Genomic DNA, 24,216 nt, shown 5'->3' with positions numbered 1-24,216 from the left:
GGGTGGGGATTGGTGGGTGGGGGGGGGTTAAGAGGGTAGAGGAGGTGGTTTACTGTAGGTTAATGGGTCTTGAGGATGTGTTGGAGGATGAGAGGGAGGGAATAGGGAGGAAGGGGGGAGAGGGGAAGTTTATAAGATTTTTTTTAAGAGGTTAAAGGTAGGTGATGAGAGTTTTATGAAGCGAAGGAAGGACATGATTTCGATAGGCTTCCATTCCTCCCTCTTCTCCTCCTCTCTCTTGCTCTTCTCCTCCTCCATCTCTTTCTTCTTCCTCCCTCTTCCACCTCCTTGTCCTCTCTGCTGCTGGCCAGACGAAGCCAATTCAAAACTGTTTAGTCCTCAGAACTGTTTCTGCCTCTTGTGTGTGTGTGTGTGTGTGTGTGTGTGTGTGTGTGTGTGTGTGTGTGTGTGTGTGTGTGTGTGTGTGTGTGTGTGTGTGTGTGTGTGTGTGTGTGTGTGTGTGTGTGTGTGTGTGTGTGTGTGTGTACCGTACTAACTCCCCCTGTGTCTCGTTACAGATGCTGTGCAAGGTGTGGGGTGTGGGTATGTTCAGCATCGTCGCCCTCACCACCAGCAACATCCTCCTCACCCTGCGTCTCATGCATGGGCGTGAGGACGTGGGCGTGGGCGGCGGGGGATGCGGGGGCGTGGTCATCCCAGAGGCCGTCCCTCACTCCTGGACGTCGGCTCTCTCCTCCACCAATCACACAGAGTACCTCGCCTTCCTCCGGACGGCAGCCATCAACACGGAGACTACCGCGCGCCCTGACGGAGGCACCGAAGGGAAACAACAGAAGAACATCTCTCCTCCCGGCGTGGTAGTAGGCTCAGGGTTCGTAGTGGACGAGGCGATGGGACGGTGGGACGCCAAAAGACGGTACAAGACTCATGACCACGTGTTCACGGGGCCTCAGTACGCTCGCCTCACCAGGATCTACCCCGTCTGCCTCGCCACCCAGACCTCTGTAGACAGGCTCTTCTGGCTCACGCAGGTGGGTACAACGTGTGGGTGTTGGCTAGTGAATTGTGCAGCTATAGGTGGTACAGTAGGTGGGTAGATGACTGGCAGATGGGTCGGGTAACAACAATACCCGACCGGGGCCAGAGGTGTGCGAATTCGACCCGAGAGAAAGACAGACAGATTAAAAAAACCTTCGACTATTGGGGTGGGCGGGCGTCACTGCTGAGATGATCTGAGGGGGGTGGGGTTTATGGCAGCCGTTAAGTAGTGCGTAAAGTAAAAAGTGCTCTTAAAGTGTGGTAGTAGGCCTGTAAGGTGACTGCTGGACACATAGATGGATTTACTGCCTTCAGTGTGTGTGTGTGTGTGTGTGTGTGTGTGTGTGTGTGTGTGTGTGTGTGTGTGTGTGTGTGTGTGTGTGTGTGTGTGTGTGTGTGTGTGTGTCGTTTTGTTGGTGTTTTAAATATGACCATGTTTGGGTGTAGGATCACCTGAAGATTAAGCACCTCAGGCTTAAATTCTGATGATTAAAAACACCTCAAGGTTAGGTTAGGTTAGGTTAGGTTAGGTTAGGTGGGTAGGGTTGGTTTGGTTAGGGTAAGTTAGGTTAGGTGTCAGCGCAATTTGAAAGCCATCCAGAGTGCCAATTTTGTGTCGTAACTAAATAAGGAGGTGTAGGGGCCTTCTGACGTCATCAGTTTAGGGGGGGGGAACCTTTCACCATTCAGAGTATCGTCGTAAAAATGCCTTAATAGTTGGTTACATAGGGAGTAAAATCCTTTATCATGAGGAACACACACACACACACACACACACACACACACACACACACACACACACACATGGACGACCTCTATATCTATAACCCCGTGTATGAGTAGCGAGGATAATAATAACAAGAAGAGACAAATTACAAAATCAACCTTATGGTAGTGATACATAAGATACAAAATCCTATATTATATTTTATACTTTTATTTCCCTATAACAAGTAAGTAGTTTGAATTATATGGCCCCAATTATTACTGTTATCCACGTTATTATAGACCGAGGCGTATAATCCCCTCTGGTTTAGTTGTTTGATGTTATATAATGTAAAGTTAAATATTTTGTTTATTTTTGTTTCACTTGTTTATGATTGTTGTTTAGTTACTGTAGTATTTTGTTGAAGGAAATTGTTAGATAAAGTATTAGTTTTAGTAGTAGTATTATTAGTAGTAGTGGTAGTAGTAGTAGTAGTAGTAGTAATAGTACAGTAAAACTTCCATATAACGAACTTCTCTCTCCATATAGTCCGTTAATAGAGGTTTTACTATTGTTGTTAAGCGGAGTATATAGCATATAATTAACTCAGGATGTCTAAATACCACACCTGTTGTACCTGAACGCGAGAAAATATTTAGGGAGTTTCGTGTATTGAGGAGAAGAACGGGTATTTGACCTGTACTGTACAGCCACAACACAACCACCGGCTGTTAACACTAATTAGTTCATCATTATTAATTAGGTCAACAGTATGTATTAATTAGCTCAACGGTATGTATAAATTAGCTCAACACACATTAATTATCTCATTATTGGAGAAAAAGTAATTGACTCATGAAGGTAATAATTATCCCACCAACACAAGTTAATTACCTCATTAACCTGTGTTTATTTAGTAGTGATAAATAGATTTTTTAATTGGCAATATAACAGTTTGGACAGGTAAGGCGATAATTACCATACATTAAGCCTTAATACACCTGTATACTCGTTAGATTACTGTATTCTCGCGTCTAGTCCCGTAACTTGAGTATACTGTATAACCTGTGTTCAGTATACCCTCATGTATACTGTATTATAACTCTAGTATAATGTATATGAAATTATATACATTAAAAAATATATATTAATCAGAAACTCTAATTTAAGGTGATAATCGTCCATTAATCGCTCTAATAATTCGCTAATTTTTTTTAGATATTATCGTAAATTTGTAAATATAATTCCTCTTCATTAATAAGACTTGGGAGAGGACAGGTACACCCTCACGGTCACCTGGCTGTAATTAAAACTTCGAAATATACCGTATTATTTCCCACTAATATAAATATACTTAACCTTGTAAATAAAGCCTAATGGTTAAATATTTATATACCGTGTAAATATCAAACTAATTTACATATAACTTGTAAAAGAAAGATATTGAAGTATATTTAAAAGAACTCAAATATATGCAAAACAATTTATTTTTTATATTAGTTAAATAGTCGTAAAATCACACAATTAGTCTATTAAAGTTATTCAGTTTTGTTTTTCGAAAGTTACAAAAGAAAGGCTGAACCCAGGAGGAGTCGAGAGTTGCCAGTGTTAAGTTTTAAAGTCTTCCACTAGGACGTCTTGAGGGAAAAACTGGTGAAGCAGGGATGGCTAAGGAGACACTCGAACGCTGACGGTGTATGTATGAGGGTGGGTTTATGTACGTGTTACTGAGAAGGTTACATAGAAAACACACACACACACACACACACACACACACACACACACACACACACACACACACACACACACACACCGTGGAGATAAAAGGGCCTCACTAAAAGATTAATTACATTGTTTTCATGGGTGAGGCGGGAAGAAGCTCCTCCGAGTCATCAGGAGTCTTGAGGTATCCTATCAGAGTCTGGAAGGATTTGATCAAGGATTAGGACAAGGCCGCTAGGAACGTGTGAAGGCTCTCACCAGGATCAAGGGAGTGGTGTAGGACTCTTGTGTCTGTGTGTTTGTTCGTCTGAGTCTTTTTAAAGTGTTTGTGTTTTGTTGTGGTTCGAGGTGTGTGTGTGTGTGTGTGTGTGTCAAGGCTGTCACACACACACACACACACACACACACACACACACACACACACACGTCAGTCAGCCAGCTCTGTTAATCACTTTATCACATCACTACCAGGTCACTAACTCCACCAGGTAATGTTATTGCTAATTACCTGCGTGTATCTGATTGTCTTAACTACCTTTACGAGGTCGGTGTTATCTCTGACATTACAAGCAGCTTATAAACTGTATTTCCATATGCTTAGTGATAAAACAGTACACTTATTTACAGAGAGGTCCACACTCATTTACTGAAATAAATAAAGAAAGGCGGAAAGAAAGAGAGAGAGAAAGTGACAGAGAGAGAGAGAGAGAGAGAGAGAGAGCCTTACATCCGGCTGGTGCAGTGATGATGGTCGTTGATCGCCACTGTACACACTCGGACAAAAACATTAACAGCGGTGGCGTCTGGCAGGAGCTGTGCGTTATGTTCCTGCCAGCGGTGCATTGTGTTGTGTCGTGTTGTAATTTGATACCGTGGTTTCTTTTCACTGACCCTTCTTCCTCTTCCTTCCCTCCCCCACTTCTTCCCCCTCCCATCTTTCCCCCCCCTTCCATTCCTTTCCCCCCTCCCCTCCTTCTTTCACCTCCTTCTTCTTCCCCACTCTTCTCCCCTCCCTGCCCCTTCCCACTTCTCCCCTCCCTGCCCCACTTCCCCCGTCCCTCCATCCCATCCCATCCCCTACGCCCTTCCCTCCGAGCTATCTTAACGCATTATTATTATTATTATTATTATTATTATTATTATTATTATTATTTGGGGGGGGGGTGAGCATTTATCTTCATCTTACGTTTATTCCACACACGCATTAGACGCACTACGACACATGCTTTGATTTTTTAACGCATTCTGACGCACCATATCACGCCTCGACACACACACAGTCTCTCCTGCAGTGATGTATTGATAGAAATATTTTTAGAGGCGTCTCGCTGTTATTTTAGGGAGGAAATTCCTTTATGACTCCTGGAAGTGCCCGAGTGTTGAGAGAGAGAGAGAGAGAGAGAGAGAGAGAGAGAGAGAGAGAGAGAGAGAGAGAGAGAGAGAGAGAGAGAGACTTATATACTCTCTCTCTCTCTCTCCTGTTATGAGATTTTTGTTGATTTGTTTTCTTTTCTCTTCCTCCTTCCTCTCTTTCTTATCATCCTCCATCTCTCTATTCCTCCCTTCCTCTACACCAGGTCACCATCACAGGTCACTATCGACGGGATCTGATGACTCCCTAATCTAATTCTATCACTTGGCCTTCAAGAACTTTGTGGGAATTTCTTTCTTTTCTTTCGCGGGCTGATTTTAACACTGTGTGTGTGTGTGTGTGTGTGTGTGTGTGTGTGTGTGTGTGTGTGTGTGTGTGTGTGTGTGTGTGTGCGTGCGCTAATGTCTGTATTATTTTCTTACACGCCTTAAAATTCTTCCCTTCCTCCTCCTCCCTCCTTCTTCTCTCCCTTCCTCCGTCCTCCTTCTCCCTTCCTCCTCCTTCCCCCTCCCCTTCCCTCCCCTCCACCCACACGTCCCTCCCGACATTGTAAGGATCAATCAGGGTAAAGGCCAGCCAATTTAGACTCTAATTAGGGGGTAATTCATTCAAATTCAAATTACAAGAATCTCTGTTCACTCAGGATCACAATTTATTTTAAAGATTCTGTCGTAATTGGGGAGGTGGAAAAGGCGACATGGCAACGACCTTCATGGTGGTTGACGGCAGGAGAGAGAGAGAGAGAGAGAGAGAGAGAGAGAGAGAGGTTGGGTCAATGGGTCAGGTTGGGTTGATCTCTCTCTCTCTCTCTCTCTCTCTCTCTTCTTTCTTTCACACCTCCCGTAGAGATTTCTCATTAACATCCATACAGCACCTGGAATGGGAGGGAGGGGGGGGGGGTGCTACCTGCAAGGCCCTGGGCATTATTATAATGATGTGATCAAGTAACTACACCTGTGATGGTAGTTGTGGTTGTGGTAGTAGTGGTGGATGTGGTAGATTGTGGTAGGTAGTGGTGGTGGTTGTGGTGGTGGTTGTGGTGGTAGTAGTAGTAGTAGTAGTAGTAGTAGTAGTAGTGATAATAGTGATACCTGGCCTATTTCTCACCTGTCCTGTCAACACCTAATTAACCTGGCCGTTTCTGGAAGGTATCTCAGGCCATTGTTTACTTCTGGTTAAATCATCACACTCAATGGCTCAAGCTTCATCACATTGCGCCTCCTCCGTGTTGGGTTATGCCATATGTCTGTCTTAGAATATATGTCTCACAATATGTCTCACAATATGTCTCACAATATGTCTTCCTTCTTTACACAACTTCTCAAGAGAGGTTTTGAAAAATTATCTCCTTTATTATGAAAAATTCTCGACAGTATTTCAAGCGGGTTTAAAATACTGTAATTAATGATATTCTTGTGTAATACTGAAGGTCATATGAAGTAATGGTTTAGTCTCCCTGAAATTACGTGTTAATTTACCCTTTTGGAATATTATCTTCTATGTGCTAATTCCCAAGTGCTGCTAAAAATATTTCTCAATGATAATATATTCAAATATTTCTCAAAGGCATTACAGGTTCAAGAAATATCCCTCCTACATACTACAAACTCTACTAATATTCCTCAATGATAATATAACCCTGTAATATTTCTCATTAGATATTCTCAAATGCCTAGAATCTTACTCATTTTTCTCAACAGGTAGCGAGGTACTGGAAAGCGCCTATGTCAGTGGCCGTGTTTACACCTGATGTGGAGTACGCCATTGCTCGAGCCTACCTGTCTTACCTGGTGACCTGCTTCCCCTTCCTTGGTGAAAAGATGACCGTCCACTTCACCTACCCTCGGGAACACCTGCCTCGTCACCTGCCCCTCGTTATCGACCACCTGGAAGATAAATGTGACCAACCACTATCCGTTCTCAAGGAGTTACTCAAGCAGAGGAATTCAAAGGTGAGTGATCAGGGTTACGTTATCAAGGGAGAGGGGAGGTTTGATCAGGGTTATGTAGTGGTGAGGGGAGAGGGTTTGATTAGGGTTGTGTAGTGGTGAGGGGGGAGGTTTGATCAGGTTTGTGTAGTGGTGATGATGGAAGAGTGTTTGGTCGTGTAATGATGATGGGCGGTTTGGTCAGGGTTACGTAGTGGTAAGGTGAGAGTGCTAGTTCAGTGTCGTGTAATGGTGATGGAGGAGGGTTTGGGTCCGGCTCGTGTTGTGGTGATGGGCGGTCTGGTCAGATTTATATAGTGGAGTGGTGAGAAGGTAGATACGAGTTGTGTAGTGGTGGTGAAAGGGTTTAAACAATAGAGATGAAAACAAAAACTTGATCCATATTGTATATTGGTGTTGAAAGCCTTTATCCGGGTTGTATTGTGGCGGGTGGGACGTTTCATACGGGTTATATATTGGCGATGATATTTTTGTTTTTTTATTTAGAGAGTCTGTTTGTGCTGAAGCCAGTTATTGGTTGTGGAGGCTCTAGGTACGGTTTGTGTAACGATGAGGAAGATCTATCTATCTATCTATCTATCTATCTATCTATCTATCTATCTATCTATCTCTATCAGTACATCAATTTACATCCTTGTGTCTCCAGCCTCCTGATTGGCTGAAAATAACAAGACGACGTCCAATAGCGTAGGGGGTACAAGCTGTCGTGAGAGAGGGAAGAGGTTGTGGAGGGATTCTCGACCTTATGACAAGAGGGCCATAGAGACGATAATATCACGTGTTGTTATCTTGTTATATATATTATTGGGACGTTCGATAAAGACTTTGCCAATATATTACTTGTGGGGGAGGGGAGAGAGGGGTAGGGGGGGAGAGAGGGGAGAGGGTAGGGGGAGAGAGGGGAGGAGGGGGGAGGAAAGAGAGGGAAGGGGAGAGGGGGAGGGGAGGGGGCTTTTTTGTTTTTGTTTTTTCTTTTTCTCTTCCTTCTGCATATTTTTTTTTTTTTTTCTTCTTTCTTCCCTTCATTGTTTTCCTCTCTTCATTCCTTTCTTTCCTAACCTCCTTCTCTTCCCTTCTTTCTTCCCTCCTTTTTCTCCCTCCCTCCCTCCCTCCCTCCCACACACACACAGAGGATGCCAGTCACCCTCTTGGCACTGTTCTACGGAGGTGGCACTGTGCCTACTTCATCAAGGACTTTACATGAACATTACCATATTAGATTACAACCATTCAGAGGGTAATTAGCGTGTGTAATTACCCCCTTCAAGTGGATGTATTGAGATGGACAAGGTGATTAGCCTGATAGAAGGTAGTGATTTGTTAATAGTGAGTGTTATTACTGTTATTATGAGTGTTATGAAGGTTATGTTATTAGCGTTATTATGTTGTGAGTTTTGTTATGTTATGAGTTTTATTAAATTACTGTATGAGTGTAATTGAGTTATAAGCATTAATAAATTATTTACGCCTACATATAACACGCCCATACACTTACACGCCCACATATTACACGCCCATGCACTTACACGCCCACATATTACACGCCTATGCACTTACACGCCCACATATTACACGCCCATGCACTTACACGCCCACATATTACACGCCCATACACTTACACGCCCACATATAACACGCCCATACACTTGCACGCCCACAATTCTGATTTATAATTAAAGTTTGGCGGCGTTAGTGGAGCATCGCCTTTTTTTTCCAAGTTCAAAGGTTCACTTAAGTGGTTACTGGTGAAAAATCCACAAACTTTTGAAATATGTTACTTGGTAAAAGGTGTAAGGAGGGGGAGGATAAGATAGGTGGGAGGGAAGGAGTAAGGGAGGAGGAAGGAAGGAAGAAGATGAGGGTGAGGAGAAGGTTGAAGAGGAGGGGGGGAAAGGAAGAATAAGGGGAGGACATGAGATTCAGGGGGTCAACTTTTAGTAGTCAAATATATGCGGCAGGAGAGGTGCAGGGAAGGAAGGTAAGGAGGAGGAGGAGGAGGAGGAGCAGCAGCAGGAGGAGGAGGTTGAAGGGAGGGAGGGAGGATGGTAGCGTGATGGCATGGTCAACTTCCAACAAGTGTAAAAAAAATAAAAATGGCTTAAAAATATTACACGAAAGTTATGTTGAGACTAACCAAATGACGCTGAGATCTGTGAGGAGGAGGGAGGAGGAGGAAGAGTAGGAGGAGGGAGGGAGGAAGAGTAGGAGGAGGGAGGAGGGAGGAGGAGGAGGAGGAAGTAGGGAGGAGGAGGAGAAGGAGGGAGTGTATGGAAGAATAGTATTGATGATGTCAGGTTTCTTCTTCTTCTTCTTCTTCTTCTTCTTCTTCTTCTTCTTCTTTTTCTTCTTCTTCTTCTTCTTCTTCTTCTTTCTTCTTCTTCTTCTTCTTCTTCTTCTTCTTCTAGTATAACGAAACACTACGAAACATTTAATAAAACAATGGAATTCACGATACGAACGAACAAATGTGAAAAAAAAAGAGTAATAGTGGAAATAACTCAGAAAAAAACCCGAAGTATTGAATAAACCTTTATTGTTCGCTGTTTTGAAATATTGGGAATCTTTGTTATTTCACTGTTTTGAAGTTTTGAGTGAACCTTTTTTGATTCAGTGTCTTAAACGAACGAATATGAAGCAGAATAGGAAGAGAAGAGAATGGTAACTGCTTCGTTTGTATTAGTTGTTGTACTCTACATTATGAACAATATTTGAAGCATCGAAACCAAATTATGAACCCAGAAATAGAACTATGTATAACTATAACGAATCACTGCTGTTATCGAACGGACCCAAACCAGTTTAACGAGACGAACGAAATACTCCAATGATTCAATGTGTTTCTCTTCAATGAACCACTAATCCTAACCAGCGAGACAGCGAATTAAACCTGAATTTAACCCTCATAGAAACACTAAAATGGTTCACTGTTTCGCCTCTATGAACCACAGATCCGAACCACCGAGACAGCGAATCGAAGCATCTTATTATGTGATTTGCTGATAAACCACTATATTTATTCAGTGCTTTTGAACGAAGGTATCTGGACCAACTGGGAAGGAAGGAAGGCGGAGAAACGAAACATTATGAAGCAGTGAGATGAAGCAATATAAACCAGTGTTGTTTGCTGAGCTCCTCGATATGAAGAGGGCGAGAAATATACGCTCGAATTCTGAATATTACTCCCAAATGCTGGCTATGTTCTCAGGCAGGGGAGGAGGGGGGGGGGCGTGAGGGAGATGGGAGAGGAGAATAAATGGGAAGGGGAAGAGATGGAGGATGAGGGAGTAGATGGGAAGAGGAGGTGGAGGAGTGAGAAGGGAAGAAAATAGGATGGGAGGGGGGAAGGGTAAGGAAATGAAGGGTGGAGAGAAGATGGGAGGGAGGAGGTGGAGGAGTGAAAAGTGAAGAGGAGAGGTGAGGTGGAAGAGTGAGGGAAGAGGGAAGGGTGAGGGCAGGGAGTGGAAGTTTACAGGGCATGTAAAGGTTTATCGTCGACAATCCTTTTAAATTTTTGTCTGTATGAATACAGTATATATAGATATGTATGTATGTATGTATGTATGTATGTATGTATGTATGTATGTATGTATGTATGTGTGTATGTATGTATGTATGTATGTATGTATGTATGTATGTATGTATGTGTGTGTGTGTGTGTGTGTCCTAAGATGTAAATTATCCCGAAGTTTATCAATTCTCTTATTTTCTTTTATTTGTGTTTTTGTTGTTGCTGGACCCCAAATGTCGTCTAGTGCAAAAAGTTTCCTCTGGTGTTTTTTATCTGTTTGTCCTGTTTGTTTTTTTTCTCTTGTTGAAATTAACTTCTGCTATTAGGAGTGTAAAGGTGTTTTGCATGGTAGGGTTTGTTTGTTTGGATTTAGTTGTTTGGTTTGCTTGCTTGTCTTTTGGTTGGTTGGAATATACACACACACACACACACACACACACAACTCCCCCTCTCTTACCACACACACACACTTCCCCCACCTGCCCACCCACACACACACACACACTTCCCACACCTGCCCACCCACACACACACACACTTTCCCACCTGCCCCACCCACACACTTTCCCACACCTGCTACCCACACACACTTCCCACCTGCCCACCCACACACACACTTCCCCACACCTGCCCACCCACACACTTCCCACCTGCCCACCCCACCACCACTTCCCACCTGCCCACCCACACACCCACCTCCCCCACACCCCACCTACCCCACATCAGTATGCACGTCACTTCTCGCTATTTAAGACTTAATTACTGAGTTGTAAGATTATTAGAATATTTTTGGTTGGGTAATTCTGGATCCCCCCTCCCCTCTACCCCCCTCCCTCCCCTCCCCCCCACCCCCCTCCACCCCCACCTTCCTCCCCCACCCCTCTCTGCTCCCTCAATCCCCATCATTCTCCCTCCACCCCTATTCCTTCCTCCTCCCATTCCTATTCCTCCTGTCACCCCCCTCCCCCTCCCCCTCCCCTTCCCCCTTCCCCCTACCCATTAATAACCACAATTCTTTATAACAAATATATTACCTCATTTATCAGGTCTTTTGATATTGAATCTTTTTTTTTTTTTTACTTTTTTCCACCATTAAATTATTTTGCCGGAAACCTTTTGAAATGTTAATATATTTGTACTAGTAAATGGCTCTTATGTTAATAGTGTAAATTGTTCTATCTAATAAAACTTGTAGGTAAATTTGACGTAGATCCAATTTTTGTGTCTATTTTGATATCGGGGTTTTCCTCTGATATCGGTTTTTTCTCTGATATCGGTTTTTTTTCGCTGATATCGGGGTTTTTCCTCTGATATCGGGAGGGTTAGATAGGTGAGGTTAAATGACTGACAGACTATATATATGCTTGACTATTTCTCTCATTTAGGAGATAATAGAGTAGTTAGGTCATTTATACAGGCAGTTAGAAGTATCATTAAGAGACTGATATTAAACGCTACAGTAATCTTGTTGTGGGTCATGACGTCACTGGTTGCTTATATCGCCATAATGGACGTTTATTGGTCGGCGCGTTGACGTCACTGCCGCAGTATTGTGTTGTTGTCATCTTTCCTCCGCCGCCATGTAGAATTGTACCATGACGCCACGGTCTGATTATTACCACCTAACCTAACCTAACCTAACCTAACCTAACCTAACCTAACCTAACCTAACCTAACCTAACCATTATCAATCTGTGTTTACTTAATTGTGAATAGAACTCATAATAAAACCACTTTGATTTGACATGAAAGGGGAGATTTTTGACTGTTAATACGGCAGTGCAGTCCACCAACAGAATAGGTGGTGGTGGTGTGGTGGCAGGGCGGGCGGCAGGATAGTGTGTAGGTGGTGGTGGTGTGTGGCGGTGGTGGTGGTGTGGTGGTGGCGGTGTGTGGTGGGTAGTGGTGTGGGTGTAGTGGTGTGTGGCGGTGGTGGTAGAAAGGCAGGCAGCAGGATAGTGGTAGTGGTGGTGGTGGCGGTGGTGGTGGTGGCGGTGGTGTGGCAGGTGGTGTGGTGGCAGTGGGTGGTGGTGGTGGTGGCGGTGGCGGCGGCGTGGCAGGATGGTGGTGGTGGTATAGTGGGTAGGTGGTGGTGGTGTGGTGTATCAGCGTCTTGAGCAAACTGTAAATATTTGTCCCAGCTTAATTAAATGAGGGTGTTTCCAACCGAAATTTGTGATAAGGGAAGAGGGGAGAGAGAGAGAGAGAGAGAGAGAGAGAGAGAGAGAGAGAGAGAGAGACAATATTAATTATCGTTTCCTGGGAAATAAAAATGTGTTAGATACCGGAAGGACATGTGTCACCATGTCATTAGTGCACACCTGTCATCCACCTGTCACACACCTGTCATCCACCTGTCACACACCTTTCACACAACTGTCACACACCTCTCACATAACTGTCACACCTCTCACACATCTCACACACCTATCACCATGGCCAGTACTGCACTCGACCATCTTCACTTCCCAAACGGTAAAGTCATGGTACCCATTCTCAGATAGGTCGACCAGGAGTGCCCCCCCCCACCGTGAACCAAGGACCCTTTAGGACACAAAATGAGCGTTCTATTCACTCAGCCACCGCACCTCTTACATAACCTTGTTCTAGGTATTAATATTTATACCCGGAGTGAGGTTGACAGGAAGACGTCAAGCAGGATGGTCGATAATGACATGTCAAGAAAGCTAAAAAAATCACCTTTGTTGTAACCTGTGGCTTAGCACCCTCTTAGCCCCACTAACATTATCATAGGTCAAGATGGGTGATTATTATGTTTTTGTTTTTATTATTGTTTTTGTTCGTGTTTTTACTTATGGTGTTGATGTTTGTTCTCTGTAGTTGATGTTCTCTCTCTCTCTCTCTCTCTCACCCTCGAGGGGCCATGCCCAGGGGTGGGGGGGAGGGGGGGAGGGGGTGGACAATACCTCATTATCTCCCCCTCTTTCCCTTAAGTTGCCTTTCCCTCTCATTTTTTTTCTCTCCCTTTCCTCCTCTTCACTCTCCCCTCTCCCCCTTTTATTTTTCTCTCTCTCTGTTTTACCATTCCTCTCTTATTCCCCCTATCTTACTTGCTTCTCTCCTTCTCTTCTATTACTCTCTGTTTTTCTCCTTTCTCTCTCCCTCTCTTTCTCTCTTTCTCTCTCTCTCTTCTCCTCTCTAAAAAAAAACACAAACAAAACAAAAAAAACAAAAAAAAAAAACAAAACAAAACAAAAAAAAAAAAAAAAAAAAACAAAAAAAAGGAGGGAGAAGGGGGAGGAAGGGGGGAGGAGGGGGAAGGGGGAGGAGAAGAGGGAGGAGGGAAGGGGGTGGGGAGGGAAGGGGGGGGGAGGGGGGGTGGGGGGAGAGGTGGGAAGGGGGGAGGGGAAGGGGGGGGAGAGGGGGGGGGAAGGGGGGGGGGGGGTGGAGGAGGAAGGGGGGGAAGAGGGGTGGGGAGGAGAAGGGGGGAGAGGGTGAGGAGGGGAGAAGAAGAGTGGGTGGGGGAAAGGGTGGGGAGGGGGAAGAGGGGAGGAGGGAGAAGAAGGTGGGTGAGGGAAGAGGGTGGGGTGAGGGGAAGAGGGGGGAGGAGAAGGGGGGACAGGAGGAAACAACCACGTCCAACCATCAACCCACCCCAACCCACAACCCACGTCCAACCCTTCAACCCACGTCCAACCGTCCAACCCACGTCAACCTCCACGTCCCAACCTCCAACCCACGTCCCAACCCTGTCCAACCCACGTCCAACCCAGTCCAACCCACGTCCTAACCCACGTCCCAACCCACGTCCACCACGTCCCAACCCATGTCCAACCCATCAACCCATGTCAACCCACGTCCAACCCATGTCCAACCCACGTCCTAACCCACGTCCAACCCTGTCCAACCCACGTCCTAACCCTGTCCAACCCACGTCCTAACCATGTCCAACCCATGTCCCAACGTCCTAACCCTGTCAAACCCACGCCTAACCCACTTCCGCCCTACCTGTCCACCACAAAAAAGTGCCCATTTCCAGCCATCAATCTGGGTCAACCTGGACACCCCCCTCCTCTCTCTCTCTCTCTCTCTCTCTCACACAAAACCGTTTTTTCCTGTCTCCTTCCCCTTCCTCTCTTTCTCCTCTCCCTCCTCTTTCTCTCTCCCATTTTCTTCCTTCGTCTTTTTTATAACATGTTTTTTCCCTCATCAATCATTCTCTCTCTCTATCCTTCATTCCTTCATTGTCTCACCTCTTCTTCCACCCTCCACAAACGAGAAAAATACAAATTAAACAAGATCACGTCCCCCTCCTCACCCCCTCCTTCATCCTCCTCCCCTCCCTCCCCCTCACCCTCCTTCACCCTCCCCTCTCACCTCCCTCCACCTCCCTTCCCACCCCTCCTCCTTCACCTCCTCCTCACCCCCTCTCACCCTCCTCACCCCCCTTCCCCTCACCCTCCTTCACCCCCTCCTTCCCCCTCACCCTCCTTCCCCCTCCTTCACCCCCCTCCCTCCCCCTTTCACCCCTTCCCCCCCCTCCTTCACCTCCCTTCCCCACCCCCCTCCTTCACCCCCTCCCCTTCCCCTCACCCCCTCCTTCACCCCTCCCTTCCTCACTCCCTCCTTCACCCTCCCTTCCCCTCACCCCTCCTCCCCCTCCTTCACCCCCCCCTTCCTCACCTCCCTCCTTCACCCCTCCTTCACCCCCCTCCCTCACCTCCTCCTTCACCCTCCTTCCACCCTCCTCCCTGATTGATATTGACAGGGGGTGACCGGAAATCAGCCATTGGTTATACATACAAAGGCTCGACGTTGCCAGTCTAGGGTGGAAGATATCGTACTGCTTAATGAATAGATATATTATTTTTAAATATTTCTATCGACGACGCAAATGAAACTCAGTGATGTTAATAAATTCAAAATTGTTGGGATGTTAGTTTATATTGGTGATTTAAAATTGACTGTATATTAATGTTACTGAAAACTCGTGTACTGAGGACAATCGTTTATTGGCTCGATTATCAAAACCAGGAAGTAGAACAGTACTCTTAGACGGTTTCTGATTGGACGAATCCATCACATGAGCCACCAATCACAAGGTTCATCTGGACGTGAGCACCAATGATAAGGCTCGTTAATGATGAGCTGCCAATTAGTACTGGTCTTTTGACGATTTGGTGGTGTTGATGCTTTAAGGTGTGTGTGTGTGTGTGTGTGTGTGTGTGTGTGTGTGTGTGTGTGTGAGGGAATAATGAAGAAGGGAAACAAGAAGAAATTGATGATGATAGGTGGAATTAAAGCAATGTTGAGATATTACGAAAGAGGAATAATGATGATGAAGAAGAAGGGGAAGAAACAAATGGTGATGATGATAAAGAAAGAAAGAAGTTAAGTAATCAGTAATAACGCCAGAAGAAGACGGTGAAAATTGATATAATGAAAGAGGGAGAAGATGAAATTGACGATAATGAAGGAAGAGGAGAAAGAAGAAAGAAAGAAAACAAGAAAAATAACAATAAAAATGGAAGAAAAGAAGAAAAAATTAAAAAAAAGGGAAAATAAGAAGACAAGAAAAACAACAACAATAACGAAAGAGGAGAAACAAAAAAGACCAAGAAACACACAAGAAAGTGATAAAAAAGCGATAAAGTGAGAGAGAGAGAGAGAGAGAGAGAGAGAGAGAGAGAGAGAGAGAGAGAGCAAAATTAATCTTTACCATAAATCCACACAATGGTTTTTATTTTTATTATTATTATTGTTGTTTTTTACTTATTTTTGTTCCATTTCTTGATTTTGTTTGCTTTCTTTGTTCCTTTGTTTTGCTTTTGTTGTTGTTCTGTTGTTGTTTTAGTCTCTGATTTTTTTTTACACCAACTAATCTTCAAATATCCAAGTATCCACATCCAACAAACTGCTGATATCCACACATTCACATCCAACTAACCGCAAGCATCCCCAACATTCTTATCCATTAATATCCACACTATCACATCCACTACTCTTATTATCCACACACGATCACCTGAAAACTTATTAATATCCACATTCCAAAATTACTAATATCCACACATTCGTTCTTCCATCCAGATGTTGATGTGGCGGGAGCGGATGCCGTATCCACAGAACGTTTTGCGGAATGTGGCCCGTAAGAATTGTGGCACGGAGTGGGTATTCCTCGCCGATGTGGATATTGTACCTATACCTGGCCTCTCTGATAACCTGGCAGCCTTCCTCGTCTCCAACACAGCCACCAGGTGTAAGAAGTAAGTGTCGTGTAGTCTGTCTGTCTCTCTGTCTGTCTGTCTTTCTGTATCTGTCTGTCTGTCTGTCTGTCTGTCTCTCTGTCTGTCTCTCTGTCTGTCTGTATCTGTCTGTCTGTGTAGAAGAAAAGCAGATACAACTCTCGCCTCTTATCTCAAAGGTACACTGGTTCGAGCCCCCGAGACACGCCTAATAAACCCAACTCATAATAGGTACCTGATTTTACAGTTGGGGGAAGAAGATGCTATACAGTGCAGTGTCTTATATACATTATGCCCATGGGAGTCACTATCACTAGGAGGAAGAAGGAAGTGTCTCATTATAACAGCCAGTGACCTCATTACCCCAATCTGCTAATGCCTGATAATCGGCCCTCAAGGACAAATCACTTTATGGAGCAGTCTCTAATAAAACTACTTCAGTGGCGAATAAAAATTGTGCAAGAATTGTGTGTCGTGTTTTTTTTCAGTAATGTTGAAATGGGGAGGAGGTTAACGCCATCCCTGTGTGTGTGTGTGTGTGTGTGTGTGTGCGTGTGTGTGTGAGTGTGAGTGTGTGTGTGTGTGTGTGTGAGTGAACATTGGGGTGTCATAGTTGTCATATCAGCTGTAGTTCTTTAACGTGACGTCAAAGGATCCAGTGCCACTATTTACTAGGTCACGAGGAGGGGAGGAAGGAGGGTGGTAGTAGGTCAGTTGAGGTTAATCTGAAGAAAAAAAGTTAATTAATATTATTTCACCTGGTGGGAGGTCAATACAGGTCATTTATCATAACTATGGGGTCAAAGTTATGGTCAGTCACTGAGGCTATAGGCACGAGGTCAATTACAGGTCAATTAGGTTAGATTAAGTGAGGTTAAGTTGGTTAATCTCTAGGTGAAACAAGCTTGAGTGTCTTATCTTCATGTGATCTAGAGAGAGAGAGAGAGAGAGAGAGAGAGAGAGAGAGAGAGAGAGAGAGAGAGAATTAAGTGAAAAGTTTAGAAATTTCAAAAACAAAAATCAAAAAATCCTGGAATTGCCTCACATGGCCGAGTACAAGTGCCTTATTGCGTACACTTGTTCAGTGTGGCGTAGAGTCAATGAGGTGTGTACGGAGAGTTGTGGTGTGGTGAAGGTACACATACACACTCAACATACATGCATACACACAGTACACACACACCTATACACTCACATACATACACTACACTCGCCTATACTCGCATACACGTGTGTTTGGGTCGATAAATATGTACCTCATGGGTGTTTTCTCTCGATCAGTATGCCTTTGTGTGTGTCTGTGTCTGTGTGTGTCTGTGTCTGTGTGTGTGTGTGTGTCTGTATATATATCTGTGTCTGTTTGTTTCTGTCCGTGTCTGAAAGTCTGTGTTTTATTTTATCGTCATTTTTCTGTTCGTCTATCGCGTGTACTGAAGCCATTTGGTCACACAGGTAATTAACTAGTATATACACCTGGTAGATGCATGTTATTAATGCACCTGGTACCACAGCTTAATTTACACCACCTTAATTAATGTATACGGGTGATGTTTACCCGTGTGGTGGTACAGGTGTTAAAACAAACCTTAATTAACATGTACAGGTGTTATTATATAGACCTTAATTAACATGCCCAGGTGTTATAAGCTCGTGGGGTTCTACAGGTGTGCGTTCGTGGTACCAACTTATGAGGTGGATGAGAGGGCGCCACTTCCACACAACCGCTCCACCCTCCTCCACCTGGCTGGTAAGGGCAGAGCCAGGCCATTCCACCAGAAGGTCTTCGTTCACAACCAACACGCAACCAACTTCTCCAGGTGAGTTCCCTTTACCTGTCTGTGTTATGAAGTAAGGTTACGGTATGGTGGGCGGGGTTAGGTTGGTTGATGTGTACTGTAAATAGATCTGTTTTTTACACGTACACATGCACACACACACACACACACACACACTCTCTCACTCACACACTCTCTCTCTCTCTCTCTCTCTCTCTCTCTCTCTCTCCAACAAGAAATCTCGCTAAACCTTCTCCCTCCTCCTTCTCCTCTCCGTGTCATTCAACGAGCTAACAGCCAATTACGAGCCAACTACGTAATTACCATAATCACAATACCACTCCAGGGGACATCGTCGAAGGTTCGTACCCAATCCCCTTCTCCACTATCCACTTAACACCTTTATGGACTTGTTACATAAGGGTGAATTTCTCCTTGACGGGGTGGCAGGTGACTTAGGTCCTTCTTACGCCTGGTGGTTAAGATGTTAACGATTGTATTGTCCCGCGTCGTAAGTGGGGTTTATGGCAGGTATTCACAAGGGGATGGGTATTAATCGCTCGTCTTGAGAAGATTTTTAAAAGGTTAATGATTTGAATTTTTAGTGAAGAAATTTGTCTTAGAAATATGAATTGAATTTATATTTTTTTTTATTCTGATGAAGTGAATTATTTATATTATCTGTGTTAATTAGTCTTTATTAATTGTATTTAACTTGAGTACGATAACTTAACCCCTTGAGTATGATGACTTAAGTGCCGTTAGTTATAGTGCTCAAGGGATTACTCATAAAATATTGTTAGGTTAAGTTAGGCTAGGTCAGGTCAGGTTAGGTTAAGTTAAGTTAGGTCAGGATAGGTAAGGTTAGGTTAGTTCAGGTTAGGTCGGGTCAGGTTAGGTCGGGTCAGGTTAGGTTAGGTCAGGGTCGGGTCAAGTCAGGTTTGGTCAGGTTAGGTAAGGTCAGGTTTGGTTAGGTTAGTTTTATTGGAATTATATGCAGCAGGATGACGGTATTAACATATATTGTATAGATATTAGTAAGAGAGACTCCATTATGATATGATGTACTTGACTTTGTTTGTTTGTTTGTTTATTTATTATGTGTTCATTATAGCAATAACATAATGAAGTGCAATGATACATTAAAACATAAACACACACACACACACACACACACACACACACACACACACAGTGACTACCGATGTTAACTAAATGTTTGTATTAGTGAGGCAGCTAATTGAATATTTTTCTTGTTAGGACTTGTCTGTGGTTTCATTTTTGTTGTTTTATTAATTTTTTGGATGGATTTTATTTGCTTTCTGTGTGTGTGTGTGTGTGTGTGTGTGTGTGTGTGTGTGTGTGTGTGTGTGTGTGTGTGTGTGTGTTTGTGTGTGTGACGTCACTCTTCATGGATCCCCCACTCACACGTCTTCACTAACTCCCTAAGAGCTTCAAGATGCCAGCATGAATCATTTCTCTATCTTCTCCCGTGAAATTATGATACTCGTAAAATGTTTGAACCTGTGTTAAAGATGTTATCATTTTCGTAGTTGTGTTGTGTTGGGATTTATGAGGGCGTAAATATCTGGGGAGGGACTGCAAGCGTAATTGGGTCGAGATAAATAAATATAAAAGTCCGTGGAATTTCAAGTAACATTCAGCCTCTGTGACCTGCCAGGGGCCACCCAGTCAGCGTAATGCTTCCCACACATCCATAATTGAGTTTCCATTCAGACCAACTTTTAAATATTGGTATTCTGGATGTGCTAAAAAAAAAAAAACGCCGAGAGAGATAAAAAAAAGTGATTTATTTTTTTTCCCAGCAGTGACATGTTGTAAAAGTCATTTCAGGATTAGTTTGGCAGTTTTGTTGACACGTTAAGTTGAGTGAGTGGGAGCAGCAGCATTACTGGACCAGAGGCGGGCTAGTCTCCCTGGCGCCTGCTGAGTCTCCCGCCATCATCTGCAAGTCTCTCCAACAGTTTTGTGATGTTAAATCAGTTTTATTAACCATATGGGCCTCTGACTTGACCTTTTAATATCTGGAGAAAAAATTATCAGATGTACATTATTTTTTTCGCAGTTATCATAAAAAAAAATTCTTATACGTTATTGAACCTTTAATTTTACCAGTGATAGTCTTATACAATTCAATATAAACAAAAACATATATATTATCATTTACTTGTTGTTATTGACGGATGGGGGATTAAAGAAGTATCATTGAGTGGAATAATAAGTCCAAAACAATAAGATTATTTATAAAGTATATTTAAAGTGATAAATTAAAATTGACTAGATGTAAACGCTCCCATAAGGTTCTCTGGTTATCTCCTGAGGCACTCCTGGTTGACCCACTTGTGAACGGGTGCCACCAGACTGAATGGTCGTTAAAGGGAAGGTAGTTAGGGGATGAAGGGAAGGTACTTAGGTGTAGTACTGAGCCGTAGTGTACAGTAATGAGCACCACTGAACCGTTATCCCATGTGGTTAGTGATGTATTGGTCAATTAAGTATATTGCCTCTCTAATGGGCCAATTATAGAGCTAAACGGAATATTAAGGGCATCGTTAATTAGGATCACGTGAAGATTAGACACCCCAGCGTATTTCACCTACTAATTAAAACACCCATACCCTAACCTAACCTGACCTGACCTGACCTGAGCTGACCTGACTTAACCTAACCTAACCTTACCCAACCTAACCTTATCTGACCCAACCTAACTAACCTAACCTAACCTAAGACAAGAAGAAAGAAAAGAAATACAGTTAAAAAGTAATTTACATAATATATGACACCGGCGGGAAATTTAAGTGTCCCATGAATACTTTGTAAATATTAATAAATTAAAAACATAAGATATTGTTGTAGAATTTTTTGCATAACTTTATACACAATGAAGAACATTTAAAGTTATTTGTTATTTTGTTATTGTGATGTTATAATATGTTACTGCGCCTCGCCTCACCTCACCTCACCTCGCCTCACCTCACCTCACCTCACCTCGCCCCGCCCCCCAGGTAACGTTAGAGTGTTTAATCATCAGGTGAAATAAGCTGGGGGGAATGGGTGGAGGTAGGAAGTGGGTGGAGGGGATGGGTGGAGGAGTAGGGGTTGGTGAAGGATGGGTGGAGGAGGGGTGGGTGGAGGAGGGGTGGGTGAGGGAGGGATGGGTGAAGGAGGGGATGGGTGTGAGGAAGTATCATGACCCGTATAAATTGAGAAAGTTATTTGCATAATTTATTTATTTTTGTTATATATTTACTTCCTCCAGTAACTCATTTTTTTTGCTGTTCGTTAAGTGAAGCCGACAGGTGCATTGTCTCTTCCCCAGGTAAGATTAAAACTAATTAATCGTGGGGAAATTTTTTTTTGGGGGGGGGGAATTAAGGTCATATTTTTGTGTCCGTCATAGTTAAGTGAATCCGTTTCAGGGGAATTTTTAGGAGTGTCAAGGTTGGTGGGGAAATATTGAATCACGTGTGGCTGTGTGAGAATTCGTGATGGCGCTTATGTTTGGGGAAATTCTTCGTGTTTTAGGATTATGTTTAGGGAAATTCTTCGTGTTTTAGGATTATGTTTGGGGAAATTCTTCGTGTTATAGGATTATGTTTGGGGAAATTCTTCGTGTTTGTACCCTAACTTTGGGGAAACTCAAGCTTGTCCCTTAACTGATTCCACTTAAAAATATTCTCACATTAATTAAAAAAAAAAACTCTTTATTCCCTAGGATTAAATTAAGAAAAAGGAACCATACACTTTTCCCGGATACACTTGTGATCTTAAGTGTATCAGGATTTTTATATTAAGTTTATCGCGGTAAGATTATCCAACGTCTCGAGGCGATGTTAAACTCCTCTTAAAGATATTTTAGAAGATCTTGAAGATTTTCGGGAATCTTATGGCCTCGAAGGATGTGTTTCAGTAATATTTTCCCGTGTGGCTCAGATGGACGGGTTAGGTTAGGTTAGTGTAGTAAAATTTTTGTTATATATTTTTACTTATTTTACTTTTTCTTTCATATGATTTTTTTTAATATTGTTATAATTCGGGAATTTATTATATTTAGGGAGATTTTGTTAAATTTTAGGGACATTTTTCAATAATTAGGACAAATTTGGATATAAAATAGAGAACTATTTATATAATTAGGGAAATATTTTACTATTACGGAGATTTTTATATAATATCTAGGAAGTTGGAGGAAGGGAGGGAGGGGGGGGGAGGGGAGAGGCAAGAGGGGAGCAAAGTGAAGTGCAGTGAAGGTTGATGACGTAGTATTTATCTGAGAGGGAAGGAGGAAAGGAGGGAAGAAGGGGGGTGGAGGGAAGAAGGGGAAAAGAAAAGAGCGGAATGAAGGGAAAGGTGGAGAAGTGGGAGAGGAAGGGAAGGGTAGAGAGGAAGGAGAGGAGGTGAAGGTGAGGGAAGGGCTGGAGAAGAAGGAAGGGGTAATGGGAAGGAAGTCACACTCAGCCGTCAGGGTTAAAAGTCCTGAGAAAAGTTTAGACATATTTAAGGAAGAAAAAAATAAGAAGGAAAGGGAGGAGTAGGGAGGAAAGGGGGGAGAGGAAGGAGATGGAGGAGGAGAAAGAGTGGGGAGGAAGGGGGAAGAGGAGAAAGGAGGAGGGGGGAAGAGGAGGAGGAAGAAGAAGAATGGTAGTAAAGAGAGAGAGAGAGAGAGAGAGAGAGAGAGAGAGAGAGAGAGAGAGAGAGAGAGAGACAGGTGATAATGAGATCTTAATGACAGTGTATGGAAGGTGAGTGTGTTTGGCAGGTGAGGGGAAGAGGGTAAGTGTCTAGGCGAGCAGGTAAGACACACACACACACACACACACACACACACACACACACACACATACACACACACAGAACTTGATATTTTACGTGTCATGGTGTTGTGTGCCTTGAGGGAGACCATCTGCTGATATGGCGGAATTATTTTACTGTACCTTTGTTGTTTTTCCCTGTGTGTGTGTGTGTGTGTGTGTTCTTGGTCGTGTGTGTAGGTGGGTGTTATGTGGGGAGGTGTATGTATGTATGTATGTATGTATGTATGTTCCACTCACCAGCCAGACATCCTTCCATCTTTTACTTACATTTACAACAAATTTTTTACCCTACAATACAGACGTGAGATAATAACTAAATCACTACACTTAAACCCGTAACGACGCTGTTAAGGTAAATTCTCAAAGACTCGTGTAATCAACTTCTTCCCCTTGTAGGTAGGTGAAGGTCTTAACCCATACTGTACCACCAATGGCTACTATAACCCACTGTGCATCACATTTACACCCATAGCACCCACATTTCCCTCTCATATACTCTTTCCAAGCCTCCCTCCCTTTCCCACTCACCCTACCTCCCACTCTCTCTCCCTCTCACCACCTGGTCTTGCCACCCTTTCATCATCAACTTTCTGATGACGTGATCCCTTCCCACAATACGTCAATTTCCACCCTCTTTCCCCTCCTTCCTTCCTCCCTCTCTTTCCTTCCCTTCCCACCTCCCCCCCCCATCTCTCTCTCTCTCTTCCCCTCCCCTTCCCCACTCCCTCTCTTTCCCTCCCACTCTCTTATTGGAAGGGAGGTTTACTGAGGAAGGAGGAAGTGAAGGAAGAAGGAAGGAATGGGCGTAGGAATGGAAAACAGAGGAAACAGAAAGGAGGAAGGAGTGGGAAAAAAGCAGGAAGGAGGGGAAAGAAGGAAGGAGAACTATGTTGGCAGGGAGAGGAGGTAGCTGAGAGAGGGATAAACTTGAGGAAGGGAACTGAAAAAAAATGAGGAAAGGGTAGAGAGAGAGAGAGAGAGAGAGAGAGAGAGAGAGAGAGAGAGAGAGAGAGAGAGAGAGAGAGAGAGAGAGAGAGAGAGAGAGAGAGAGAGAGATCCCAACACGAAGGCATGAGTTCCCTCCTCATATTCAAAACACGGAGAGATTTCTGGTTGGTCTCTTCCTCCTGCACCTTATCGTCGA

The 24,216-nt window shown here is 43.6% G+C and overlaps 1 protein-coding gene across 1 annotated transcript in view; it reads left to right on the top strand.

The window, feature by feature from the left end:
- Positions 1 to 518: 518 nt before the first annotated feature.
- The window catches only part of LOC121858631 (beta-1,4-glucuronyltransferase 1-like), a 46,035-nt gene continuing 22,337 nt past the window's right edge, over positions 519 to 24,216 (top strand). The window contains exons 1-4 of the mRNA XM_042355154.1: positions 519 to 992; positions 6,500 to 6,751; positions 16,308 to 16,483; positions 18,127 to 18,279. Coding sequence (XP_042211088.1) covers positions 519 to 992; positions 6,500 to 6,751; positions 16,308 to 16,483; positions 18,127 to 18,279 — 1,055 coding nt within the window. The remainder of the gene's footprint in view (positions 993 to 6,499; positions 6,752 to 16,307; positions 16,484 to 18,126; positions 18,280 to 24,216) is intronic.

This window comes from Homarus americanus, unplaced genomic scaffold (genome assembly GCF_018991925.1).
Source record: "Homarus americanus isolate GMGI-L3 unplaced genomic scaffold, GMGI_Hamer_2.0 scaffold74, whole genome shotgun sequence".
NCBI classification, from domain to species: domain Eukaryota; kingdom Metazoa; phylum Arthropoda; class Malacostraca; order Decapoda; family Nephropidae; genus Homarus; species Homarus americanus.
Note: the sequence above shows the minus strand (reverse complement) of the source record. Positions and strands in the feature narration are given on the sequence as shown.